Genomic DNA, 14,108 nt, shown 5'->3' with positions numbered 1-14,108 from the left:
ACTGACGGCTATTCGGAGCCATTACACTAAATGATCATTAATTGCGAACTCTGGGTACATTATGCGAATTACTTGAGCGACAGTCATGTCGCTAATATTAAGTTTCTTGGTAGAAGAATGTTGGCATCTTACTCGATTATAACTTCCTGCAAAATTTGCTTACTAGTGATAAAGAAAATTCTGATTTATCCTACAATCATTTATAATCTTACAATTCTGCTTTATCTTACAATCATTTATATGTTGATATTTTTATTATTTGATAATCTTTCTTATGATTAAGTTCAATTTTGCAATTTTAAATGTACCGAAATTAACATTCCTAGATTAGCAAAATTTTCTATATGCATATAATATATTTCTGAATTATTATTCTTAAACTCTAAAAAAATTATTTAAGATGCATCTTTTTAACATAAATATTTCTAAACAGAGATATTATTAAATATGTATTAAATGTTTCCTTATAATTCTACATATCGGAAGTCTCGTTCTACCTTTACATATAAATCGTTACGCGTGAGTTATTGTTATGTTTACATTATAATTGTTTCACCTGTGATAATGATTGGAGGCAATAATTAAAATTATACTATACATATATACATGACTGTATCTCGATATGATGTAATTTCAATTTGATATATGATCAGAATTGTTGATGCCACGCGATGTAGCCGAATTCAATCATATACCATGCAGCATCACTCTGCCACTACGAGCTCGTTATCGTATCATCGTCGTCGGTAACGAGCTCGTACCGTCATTACGTTCATTGATTCGCGAGTCGTGATTCGTTGTATTGTTAGATTCGAGATATCCTCGGAAATACAGGTAATAAATAATTGCCCGATACTGTCTTTGTTATCTTGTCCGTAACATCTAATGTGCTTTTAAGCGTTTAATGCAAGATGTAGCGCGATGAATTTTAAAAATTTTGTTAATAATTGAATATTTCATTTATTGAAAATGAGCTAGTAATGAGATAATAGACGTTGCAAAAAATCTGTGAAATGGAGTAATTGGGACCATTAAATATATACATACATATCACGATAACTTTAATAAAATTACTAAATCTCATCTTTTTACCGTTTCTTAATGATTATTAAATGTCACATGTATATTTTAAGTTAATTTACCTAGAGCGACTGTCAATTTTAGCATTTTTCTTTAATTACGACATCGTTTAACCGATGGTTTCAGTTTTGATCATTTGAACGTAACGCGTTTTTGGGATGATGTTCCGGCAGGTAAACCATAGGGTAAACAATGTGACGTCAGTGGAGGTCCAAGGTTGAGCAGGTGCCGGCAAACGGGAAAGAAGAAGAAAGGGAAGGCGCACGAGAGTGCAGGCAGAAGGGAAAGCCCCGGGGGTGGCTCGTGCGCGGGCGCGGCTTTGCGGGTCAGAGTGCGTCGGGTATATAACCGGGCGGATGCCGTCGTCCCTTAGTCTCGCGCTTATCGTCGTCGGGACGACCCGTCCGAGCTCGACGCCGATTGTCGTCGTGATCTGTGACATTCCGATGACGTTGTGCGACGCGTACCGATCTGCACGTCGTGTCGATCGGCAAAATGCGCGATAACAGATGACAGATCGTCGGGAGGTGTCTGCGTCGATTCCATCGCTAATTCGTTATCATCAACTTCTGATGATATTACCGATCAGTGGAAAAATACTGTTTTTATCTTTATAATCGCATTTAAGCGTCTTTCATACAAATCACATCCTCCATCATGCGATATATAAAAGTTATAATGAAAGGTAGAGCAATCACGCAGAAAAAGATCATATATCGAATATTGCGATAAATTCAAATGATTGAAGCTAAATTCTAATGATTGTATATCTATAATTGGAACTTGTTCATTATTTCTATCTCGCGAAATTTTCTCGTCCTTCCGCCAAAAGTCACTCAGTACAAATCGGCGCGTACGAACAAGACGATCGTTGAAAGACTATCATCGGATCATTTGAGAATGCTCCATTTTTCGCTCGAGTATCGTCTCACCGGAGGCAAATAGCGAGAATCTGTGAGATCGGTCATCGGGATATCAAAAGTTTAAATCTTGGGGATCTTGGGTTGCCGACCAAGCAGAATCGGAAGGAAAAATTATCGCGATACTTGTCCAGAGATTGGATTCAACGGTGCGAGAGGTGAAGCTGGAAGAAGACGAGGTATAAGAAAGAAGCAACCAAGCGGTAGTGGCGCCGGGAAAAAAGATAGAAAAGCGCGCAATAGTGAAGGAGAAACAGGGGGTTGGCGGGAGATGAAGGCGCTGCCGCGGAGGATTTCAAGCCGTGTCCCCGGCGAGATAGGAGCCGTTTGTATAGATCTATATGCATAGTAAAATTGTGGCGACGTAGGAGTTCTCGCTACGAGTATCTGGGTCATACAGCCGTCCTCTCTCGGCGTTGTAACCTGCTCTCCATAATTCTATGAAATTCTCCCGATACTGCAACGGAGTAAAGCATCCATTGACGAGGACTCCTCACTCTTAAGATGCTCGAGAAGCACGCTAAACTATGACGATAAAAACGATATAATTGATATACTAAATATTGAATAAAAGAGCACACGTAAAATATAAGATAAAAGCATAATCGCAAAACTCGTGCTTACGAAATTACAAGAACATTTATCCGAGTAGACGGATAACAATGAGAATATACGAAATATCGGACCGCGATTTGCTCCGGAACAAAATCACAGTTTACAGAACCATCTCGTTAATGTCACTTAAGTCACGCGCTAAGTGAGTATATCGTGTTTTACTCCGCCGGGAGAATCCGTAATGATCCATAAGATTCAGTGATTTGTGGTTGGATCGGTACGATACCGGTCGCGTGCGCGGTAAGGAACTGTCACGTCGTTACGCGGTTACGTAAAAAGAATCTACTTGGGTTCCCCCATGGGGACAATTTCTGAGGAAAGTCCACGCGCAAGAGCTATTATCCGAATCGCGTAGCGAGAGGTTCGCGCGCGAAACCCGCTGCTACCCTTCATCTAGGACACGGTCGGGCCGGCCGACCCGATAAATAATGAACCCCCGCAGTCATTTATCAAGCTCACCGCGAGACGAACGAACGCTCGGGGTATCGTTGAGGACGGTCTAAATGGGAGAATCGAACGCGAGGCACCGGCTAGCACCGCAAGATACCGCGTCGTATAGCCGCGAATGTTACGCAGAAATCATGTCCCCTTGACTGGATCGAGAGCTTACTCGAAAGCCAATGTGTTATCCTGTAGGACTTATTTACTCACAAGATTATCGACAAAATAAGTATCGTGAAATGTGCCGGAGTTCGCGATCGAAGTGATATTTAGAAGCGACTCTTAAACGCCGAGGAGACGCAGCCGCGTCTTCTGTCGATCGCGTGAACTCTTCCCTGAGCGCTCGTCTTAGAAATGCGAGAGTCAGCTGATTCCGATCGCGATCAGTGTAGTAACAGCGGGCAATGCGAACAAATTCCACGCAGGAGATAACGGCGTCCGAAAACGTACGGTTCACGATTTGATGACAGTGATCGCGTTTCGGGCTTCGCGATTCGAACGAACGTGAGGGTTTGTCTCTTGCGTGGTATCAAGCAGCACCGAGTAACATGAAGCGACGGAACAACGGTTCCTCTTGCTTCTGTCAGACGTCGGCCAAGAGGGGCGGGCGCGGCGGATGCAATGGTACCGAGGCGAACGAGCCACCCGGATGGTGCATCTACGCGGCGGTCGCCCTCGTCGCGATCGGTTGCTATCTCAATGCGCTCGACTGCGACTTCGTGCACGACGATATACCGGCGGTGGTGAGGAATAGGGATGTGATCGGCGAGGCATCGTGGAGCAGCGTGCTCAACGACGATTTCTGGGGCACTCCGATGGAGAGCATCAATAGTCATAAGAGTTATCGACCATTCACCACTCTGACGTTCCGGTAAGTCAATATTTCTCTCCGTCACATTTATTGGGTTCTATATTATACAATAATTTATGGAAATTCGATAAAGAATCGACTCGGTTGTGATATTCAATGCGGCGACATTCGAGATAACTGAAATGAACTAGAAATGACTAGATGCATCATGCGACAAGAAATCATATTATTGTACAAAATTATATATTCGATCATTTGAGTACATAATACAGAATGAAATCACTTTCTTCTATGTAACTTCTTTCCTCTTTTTTTTTTTTTTTTTTTTTTGCATTTTATTCGTCAAGCTCTGACCTCTTAGAACAATCTGTTAAACAGAAAAGTGAATACAATTCGGTGCACGACTATTCGGATAAAATAAGATAACAAAAGCTTGTCTCGAGAAACGTGTCTAGTTGCCTGACGTTTCAAACACATGGCACGACCACGTAGCTACATAGCAGCACTGATATCTTCCGTTCTTACCGAGACATCGAGAGAATCGCGTATATACATAATACATACACACACACACACATATATATATATATATATATATATATATATATATATATATACATATATATACATATATAGGTATCCTTGCAATCGGAGATGCACCTTATGGTAGTACTACGAAGAACGGCAAGAACTGTTCTCTGACCACGACGGAGGCGACCGAGCATACGATAGTGTGTGCAGTAGCGTGTCGTGTAAAGCACACGAAACTTCCATTCCCTTCGCCCACCCTTCCTGTCGTTCATCCACCTCCCCCTACCCGCACTGCCCGCCGATTTGATGCATGGATACCAGTTTGCCACTCCACGTGCAATACTGCATATTGGCTGGTATTGGACGATCCATCACACCGCAAGACACCGGTACATCGCTCATCCACCCTTAACGCTCCAGATGCTGTTGCCAACTTCGACGAGGTGTTCGGTCGCGGAACGTGCTACGCGGGAGGACGGGGATAGGCGGGAAAGAGGGAGGGAAGGGAAAGGGGGCGAGAGCATAACGCCTTCACGTTTCGCGCGTTATCGGAAGTGGAACGCATCTATAATCCTAGGGCGGATGCGAGGACGCCGGCGCCGCGGCGCGCCGCTAACCGCATTCGTCTCGTCGTGAAGACGAGCCTTTAACGATCCAAATCGCCATTGACGCGCGAGACTGCCTTTATATCGCGCGCGAGGCGAAGAGGTACCCGATATCTCTCATTGTTGTCGCTAAGCGATTCGAGTGGAGGAGTAATTTATGCATGAGCGAAAATGCGCCATTTACATTGACATGCGGTTAAAAGGATGAGCGAAGATTTATGTGTTAGCCGTTAAGGCGAGAGAGTTGTCTATCGGGACGGTTGATACATTACGCTTTCATACGTTATTTGATGCGAAGCTTATGTATATATGTATACATACATACATATATTATGTGTGAGCGAGCAAATACGAATACTTTTATCTTATTTAATAATCTATTCTAGCATTTTGTTGCGACTGCGATAAAATGACCTAGTCGCAAGAAAGTAGAATTCGAGTATGCTGGATTTCCTTTATTCCGATAATTCTTTCTCTGTGGACAATCATGCTTCGAGTTGCCGATATACCGGGTGAAAAGCTTTGGACAATTGCGCGTTCCTTCCGAGTGCATGTGTGTCTCATTCTCTATCCTTTCCGAGCAACGCGTCTCTTTTCGTTACCCACTTTCTTTATTGCCGCGAAACTCTGACGACGCTTACTGTACGTTGCTTTGAGGATTCGAGTTCGCGGATGAAAACGTACTGGGACGATCCCGAAAGTCCAGAGTACATTTGTGGCAGTTGACCCGATGCCTTCCGTACACTCAGACCGTTCTAAAGTTTCCGAGAGATTCCCGGGTGTTTCCTCGAAGCAACCGTCGTATTCTGCCGTGCTCGCTTTTACACGCTTCATCATCGATATCATCGTGCGACGTGTATAAGCTACCTCCACGAAAAGATAATCGTGGATAATCTTGTATTCAACATACATGACATATCGTTTCGAAGAGTCGCACCGACGATCGTTCTCCCTATATTTAATTCTCCGTTTGATCGCTTTGCCGATGCTTTTGACGCGACGGGTGCTAATTGAGATGATATCAGCTGTGCGAACGGCGTACCTTATCGCAAAGGAGTATTTAAAAAGCAGTTACCCACAGTTATTTGCAGTGCGGAGAATCGCGTGGGCACGTATTTGATAGGAAAAATGGGATTTCATGCAGGTTGTACGTATTTCAGCTACTTCGTTTCGCCCGGAAATAATTTACGAGTGCGGTCGAGCGTGAGTCTTTACCCCGACGGCGGCGTCGAATGAATAACGCAGAAAGCTCGCCGAGCGATTCGTTTCCACGTTTGCGAGAGAGCGAACTTTACGAGAGAGTTGGCGACTATGTTAGATTATTACGGCCGCAAATAGAAACTGACCGTGGAATACGCTCCGCTAGAATATAGTTCGATAAAGTACAAAGAGTGGATAAAATCAAATAACCGTTTATCGAGTTTGCGCCAAAATAGACTGTTTTAATTCATGAGTTCAATATTTATGAAAAGCTATCAACATTTCATAAAATTCGCGAAACGCGCGAGTTAATAATCGCTTTCGATTAAAATTGAAAAAAAATATTCGCTCGATTTCATATTAAATTGTAATATATATTTTGCTCCATGTTTAAGTCTGATGCGTTTAAGAGAGATTATTAAAATTCTGCAAACACTGAATTTACATTTATTTTATAATTAATATAGTATGCGTTCTCACGTTCACGTGATATCGCGTTGTTTACGTCAATTTTGTTAAAAGAAATCTTCTCGGTGTATGACGGAATATTCGTGGCTCTATTATGTTTTCTTCTAACGGATTCGCCAACGCATCCGTAGTGTATTAATACATATTATACTCACCCGCATGCATCGATATAATCGCGTTTACCGCAAGTTAGAATTTATATCGTTTCCTCGAAGATCGTTCTTCGTCTCATCATATTCGGTGGAAAAAAAAAAAAAAAAAAAAAAAAAACAGCGGGTGCCACGCGATTTGACTTGACGATAAAATCATGTCGGTGGATCTCCACTGATTTTTCTGCAATTGCCAGTATAACTTTGAAGCATTATTTAAATTTATTAACGTCGATTTGTTTGTACATCATATCGAAGCACGATTCGCGAATTCTAAAGAAAGACCCCTCTTTTTCTCTAGGCTCTTTACATTTAAATTATCATTTAAAAAGACATTAAGTGACATCGATTAAAAAGTTATCTCATACATAAATAAGACTTGACCGATCGTTTATTTGCTCACAAACGCTCTCTTTTACCGGCTCGGTGCAGTTGTTAGCATTTTACTGACATTGCCAGTTAAATCACGATCAATGACTAAGTCCGCTAAGCGTTAGCCGGTGATTTATGAGTCGGTCGACAGTGGCGATGGGCCGCGTTTTGCGGCCGTCCTCCCTCTGCGAGGGAATAATTATTATTAAATTACTTAACTGGACACACACACGCGTATGGTGGAATCTCGTTCCACGACATTAGTGACACGCGTGAATGATTGCGCTGCAAACTCTAATTTAGACGTCTGATATAGCTTTGCGTTTGCCTGGCACGTACGCCTCACATTCGATAATGTTGACCGTAATATTTCATTTAGTCTTATAGCTAACCCTCGTCATTAAATTAGATATTGGGATATCATGCTATATACTGTTCTATGCAAGAAAGTTCAAAGGCACGTATCTCTATCTTCAAGATGTAGAAATACGCCGTAAAGTTACAATATCATTGAAATCTTGACGTGACGATATTATTATATCTTGTTATTTCCATATCTAAGACACGAATATGCAAATCCGTCAATTTCCATATATAAAACTATTATCTAATTACATCTTACATATTTTAAATCTATGTAACAATAATACGAATTTATATTAAAAGACATTATTTAATTATTCATGAATGCAAGAAGATAAATATTCTTAATTTTATAAAAATAAATTTTAAGGATAAATATTTTTAATTTTCTGCTTAATGGCATGGAATGTTGATACTTTATTTTAAACAAATTATAACAGATATAATTTGTCGACAAAAAAACTTGCATTTTCGCGTCTTATGTTAACATAATATCAAAATGATTATACTATCGATAATATCGCATGTTATGTTATTGATTATTTAAATAATGTTATAATTGTGGTATACGAACAACGGAAGGAAATCATGTAAATATAAATTCGACAATGTAGTCGTATTTTGGTATGAATTCAAGAAAGAGATATCGCATCCGAGAGTGTACTTCCACTTCGAAAGTGGGCATTTCCACATTTAAGTGCATCGCGTTTCCTTCTGGCATTCTTGGTTCACGGCGGATAGAGAGTTCTTCCCGTTTTATTTGAGTTATTCAGGTAGAACAATTTCATGAGCGAACTGTTTAGTTCAAGTATATTCGGGGATACGACAAGAGCCGTACTTGCATATCGATGCTAAATGGACATTCTAGTTTCAGATACGACAAGAATGTACGATTTTATGTATCTGTGAATATTCTTTCAACCCAATCGTGACGAGGAACCTGGAGAGCGCATTTGTCTTTTCCGAGATGTACTACTTTCGTTTATTGGACCGGCGTACTTTGACTTGTTACATACAGGCCACGTTGTACACAAACGAAGATGAGATTTTGCAAATTTAAAGAAGAGAAAATAAATCTATCATTGCGTTTTAAGCTTTACGAAAATTTAATAAATGTACCATAAATATACATCTACTAAATGTACAGTGCTGCTATTAAATTATAAATCACATTATACGAAACGAATAAAAGTCATATACAATTAAAAATTTTTGGCGAATATCTTGTAAAATATTTTCATCGCGTTATAAAATCATACAAATCTTTATTAAGAATCATATTACTTTTCCCAATTTCCGCGAAAAGACTTTAATATATGCATAACTTATACGCGTTCGTATATATTAAAGCTTGTTCTTGACATTCTACACAACATCTCGCGCTCATTTAGCCGCGAAGCTCATTTCCGACGTAGTAAAGATTGCGATACTTCCCCTCGATTAATCGTAAAATCGAATGGACGCGTGCCATTAAATTTTTTAAAAATCGTTTGATAAAGCGTTGTCCCGTGATCGAGGAACGGCGAATTAATCAGGTACGAGGTACAGGTGGTGGAAAAGATAATTCGCTTCCGCATGGACGCACGTCATTGGATTCTCGGGGCGCGTTTAGCTGATTCTATATCACTGTACTTCGTGCCGTGCAGTGATTCATCTGGAGCCTTTCGTGACTCTCTCGTGCCAAAAGCGTGCCGTGAGCAAGCGCTGTAAACTCGCCCATTCGATGGTGCGCGTATATTAAAGAACGCTTTTGTCGGTGCGCGTATCCAAGTACACATATTCACAAAAGAGCGTGGTACTTTGTAGATTTGAACACTTTATTGCGTTGTTGTATGGATATGTATAATTTTCATTGACCCCGATCGCGACGCGACGAATGTCCGGCAAAGATATTAATTATTGATTAGCCGTGGCTCGGTTTTCTCGTCGAAACTCTCATTATCAACGTTTAATTATTACGCTGCTGTAGATTCCCTTGTTTAGTACGGCTAATTAAGCGCTGGCATAATGGGTGATTATCGAGAAAAATGTGATTTGTCTTGAAATATGAATCAGGAAGTAGGTCTAAAACCCGTGGACGGTGATGCTATTTTCCAAAATTTAGAGAGATATATAAATATATGTAAAATTTTTAGACTGTTAAATTTTGCTATTAGCTATGGATTATTAGAAATTTTGATCCCATCCGTAAATACAAATAATATACATTGAAAAATTATTTACAAATGTATTTCGCACGGGATTTATTCATCAGAATTAATTAATTTACTAAAAATATTATAATTAAATATATGAATAGTGCACTAGTTAATTACATAACTCTAAAATAACTCTCACAAATTGCATCAGCTTTAAATGTGCGTACACACACACATAGCTCGACTGAGTTATGGATCGAGAAGCTTTGCAGCCTTCTCCGCGCTAGATAGTTAATTACTTAATTACGTCGTCGTAATTAGTTTACGGTTCCAAAGTTGAGCGTGCTATAGTTACCTGATTGACGTATCGCCATAACAATAAATCGTTTCCTTGTATGTGTGAGTGTGTAAAGGCGCTTCTCTTCGCAAAGACTTGACGTTACAACACGCTGACAAAGTTCGTAAGCGTTAATTTATGCTATTTATAAATAGAATTGTTACATCTTGAATATTAAACATTAGTTTTTTATTTACATTATGCAATATATTTTTATCATCAGGCATTATTTTTTATCTATATCCTGCAATTTTGAAATTATATATTATTATTTTCGTCAGTATACGCGCGCGCGAAATTCTCATTAAGAAAATTAAAGATCTCTTTAATCTACTTTACGATTTACGACGTACAATCAAAAATAATACTAAATATTGCACGGAGGATTTATCATTGGGAATCGATATTATATTATCGATATTATTTAAAGAATTTAATTTACGACATGTACATACCTCTCTGTACACTCCCTTGTGCAACGGACAAGACTAAATGGCTTTATTCGCTTGAGCCAATTTAATTTCAAGCGACACCCCGAGGCCTTTAACTTCCTAAGTTTCAATGCAAAAGAGTTCAATTACTTGCCTTTGTACGGCACAAAGATGACATCTGAGACGTAAGATAAGCTATGATACCCGCTATAAACGATTTGCCCAGAGTTTGTATAGGAACAGTGCCAGAAATAATGATTCAATTTCCAAAGTAAATGCGGTAGATCGATAAAAATATAATCTCAAGAAGAATATCAAAAAACAGTTAAAATTATGTACAAATACTTTGAATATTTTCATATTTTTAACGTATATAGAATTATATTTATTTATTTTCTTTATATGCTTTCTATCTAAGTAGTGTTTGTTTGAATTAACGTTTTTTTGGATAGTGTTATATAATATTTGGTATGTGTGTGTGACATAATAATTAAAGATGCTTTGAGAGATTCGTGTTTTCATCTCTTTTCTTTTATCTTTTATGCGCTTCAAACACTTTTAACAATATCACGCGCTTTTGGTAATATGTATAAAAGTGAAGAATTTTTTTCTCATCTCGGAAAGTCGAACTTTCACGCAAAAGTGTCAGACCATTTCTTTATTTGCATTTCTTTATTTCGATGGCGCAAAGCTTGTATTTATAATATCTATATTAAGGTCGAGAGCGCGTCAGTAAAATATGAAATGATACAGATTCGAGATTCGATTGTACGATAATAATAAGCTCATTGAATTTTATTAGAGCATTAAATATTTATTAAGTCTCATGTTGATGACACTGAAACAATGCGTAATCAAGGAGGAAATAATTCATATAGAAACTTATGTGTCACGATTACATTATTCTAGTGTATTGTATTGGCTTCTAATTTATTCGCAATGACTAAGAACATTCTGGTCCCTGAATCAGATGCCTTGAGATTCTCCCTGTTTTTGACCATTACGTATTTTCGTGAATCGCAACATTGTCCAATGACAATGAAGAGAATAGATCAATGCCATTATTATTCATAACAATGTTTGTTGATGCCTGTAATTTATATTGGAGACAAAATTGGCATCATTAGATTTAATATTACTAAATGTAATATTTATTGATTCTGCTAATTATTGTTTAGTTTATATAAAACTAATAAATACTTATGAGAATTTACGATATTTTAAATGAAACACACATCAAATTAATTTTTTTTCATTTTTGTATATAGAATATAAAATAACTTTTGGTTCAATTTAGCAGTATTGAAAAAGACTGATAGCGCAGCGACTGAGAAGAAAAAAACAGACAGTGCATAGGAAAATATAATAGAATGCATAAAGCAACGATATACGCCGTGGTATGTATGATATTGTGATATCGTGTAGTGGTTTGTAAAATGGAAAAAGAATTATTAAGAATTCATGCGAAATTTATATACGTATTACATCATGGCAAAAATAATATAATAATCTTTTGATTTCACGGCTGATTTTTGCGAGACACATCAGTTAGAATGAATCGTACTTTTTCCCATTTCCGATGATCCGGATCTAGAAAAATTGAACCCAACGTATACGATAGCTGATAGCTGACGCGTGCCTGTTTTCTCTCTTTCTCTCTCTTCCGGCATTTTGCTCTTTCTTTTTTCTTTCGCAGACGCAAGCGACATTTCATAATATTACTTGTATCGCAGTAAAGCCCGGCAGAGAAGCGAAATGCCGTAACATTAATCTCGGGCAATCGTAAACCGAGTAATATAAAATGTATGGCTTCTCTTGCCGTTGTAATTCCGTGCATCGGTCGTGCGTCGGTTCAACTTCCGTTCTACGTTATCATTTCCGCAACCCGCGCGACATTGAGTCACTTGAGAGGAGAGAGCTTAATTAAGTATTACAATATAGTAACGGCCCTTCTCTTCCATTATTACACTGTATTTTGTAGCGTCACCGTCTACCTCTTTCCCTGCCTCTCTCACGTAGACCGTCGTCGCGCGCGTGATGGAATAACAGGGCTGTTAAATAGACAGCGTATCGAGAGCTGTTCTCTTAGGGTTGCAAATGCAATGTTCGTAATAGCGGGCGTCATTATGACTGTGGTAAGCAAGACATCAAAAAGATTAAAGAACTATGTTGCTTTTCTTTCTGTATTGTACCGGGAAGCTTTGTTCTCCTTCCCTTAAAATGTTAATTAACAGTGAATTCCGAGCGCCAAAAGTAAATTCACGTTGAAATTTCAAGAAAAAAGAAACAGAATAATGTATATTTCTTTTTCCATGTAACTGTCATAATGCGAACGTCGTTTAATAAATAACTTATTTTCATAATTCGTTCAAACATTTGTTGCAAATTTAAATTATAAAATTATTGTAAAACCGAGTAAAAATCGGAAAGAATATAGCATAGAAATTTTATATCTTTCTCTTGAAACTGTGAGCACTGCGATAATTGCGTACTGAATGAATTATATTTTCCCATGAATCAATCGGCGCATTTATTTCGGCATTCGTCGATAGAAATACGAATAGCTATGATGATTTATTCGAAGAGAATCGGCGCAGTAAAGAGATTCCTCGTAATAGCAGTGGGTTCCCTAATAGGTTCGTCCTTATGGTTTATTGGTTGTCAATATTCATCACCAACTACTCCGTAATGTCCGTACACTTGGGGCAGAACAGATTGCCTCCCTTTTACCGCAACGGGACCACCAAAAACACGACTCTCTCAATAGCCTTTCCGACTTGTAGACATCATTTCGTCCCTTGGGAAGGATATGGCCGCGGTAGGGAAATGCAGCGCGTTATCGGAATCGGGAATCTTCCGTTATGGTGATCGTCGGCACGTGACGGATTCGCATTTTGAACGTGACTAGTCGTCGTGTCTATAGCCACAAATGTGTAACTACCTTCCCCATCAGCGCTTTCGATAATATATCGGAATTATAGTAAATTAGAAAACACTTGAAATTTGAATTTCATCTCTGAACATTTAATCGCGCGATACATTCGAGATTGTATTTTTTTTTTAATTATTCATTATCTCATTTATTGATAAATAAAGCTATTTATGTATGAATAAAAGAGAAGAGAGAACGCACGTTCCTCTTATTTAAATTAACATAACTTTATAAGAAGTTAAATCATTTTATACAAATTTGTCAAGAAAAATATTAAAATATTCTTTGTATTGCAATACAATTCATATAAATAACATAATATAATATTTAAAATACGAATTAATCTTCTTTAAATCTGTGAATCGAGTATAGTTTATATTTCGCGTTTTTACTTTCTCTTCAGTAACTTGAATAGATACGTTCACAAAAAACATGGCAAGGTCGCCCAATCTTCGATGAGAACAGGGATATAGTTGGGGCAGCAATTTACGTTTAACCATCGTCGGGGCATAATCTGTTTAAACTCCTAGAACAATGTACGAAGGGCAAAACGTTATCTATGGAGCTTAGCAAGGCTCAACACTCGCAAACAGTAAAACACGAGTGGACAGGAGGATGGCGACGACGACGACGTTGTCGGTATCGTAGCTTACATCTCGTCTATCCATTATTTCGATTGTTCTATTGTGTCACACGAGGTTTCGAGAATTATTTT

The 14,108-nt window shown here is 38.5% G+C and overlaps 2 protein-coding genes across 4 annotated transcripts in view; both read left to right on the top strand.

Moving 5' to 3' along the window:
* Positions 1-1,318, top strand: part of LOC138938185 (beta-1,4-glucuronyltransferase 1) — a 117,310-nt gene extending 115,992 nt beyond the window's left edge. The window contains exon 5 of the transcript XR_011447656.1: positions 1,254-1,318. The gene's annotated coding sequence lies outside the window, so the exon portion shown is untranslated. The remainder of the gene's footprint in view (positions 1-1,253) is intronic.
* Positions 1,319-1,475: 157 nt separating this feature from the next.
* The window catches only part of LOC138938163 (protein O-mannosyl-transferase TMTC1), a 122,814-nt gene continuing 110,181 nt past the window's right edge, over positions 1,476-14,108 (top strand). For all 3 annotated transcript variants that reach the window (XM_070304954.1, XM_070304953.1, XM_070304956.1), the window contains exon 1: positions 1,476-3,927. In XM_070304954.1, the coding sequence (XP_070161055.1) occupies positions 3,605-3,927 (323 nt within the window). In that variant the 5' untranslated portion in view covers positions 1,476-3,604. The remainder of the gene's footprint in view (positions 3,928-14,108) is intronic.

The sequence above is a fragment of the Polyergus mexicanus genome, unplaced genomic scaffold (genome assembly GCF_030449975.1).
Source record: "Polyergus mexicanus isolate NDT 795.1 unplaced genomic scaffold, iyPolMexi1.0 SCAF_12, whole genome shotgun sequence".
Lineage (NCBI taxonomy): Eukaryota > Metazoa > Arthropoda > Insecta > Hymenoptera > Formicidae > Polyergus > Polyergus mexicanus.
This window is presented reverse-complemented; position numbering and strand designations above follow the sequence as displayed.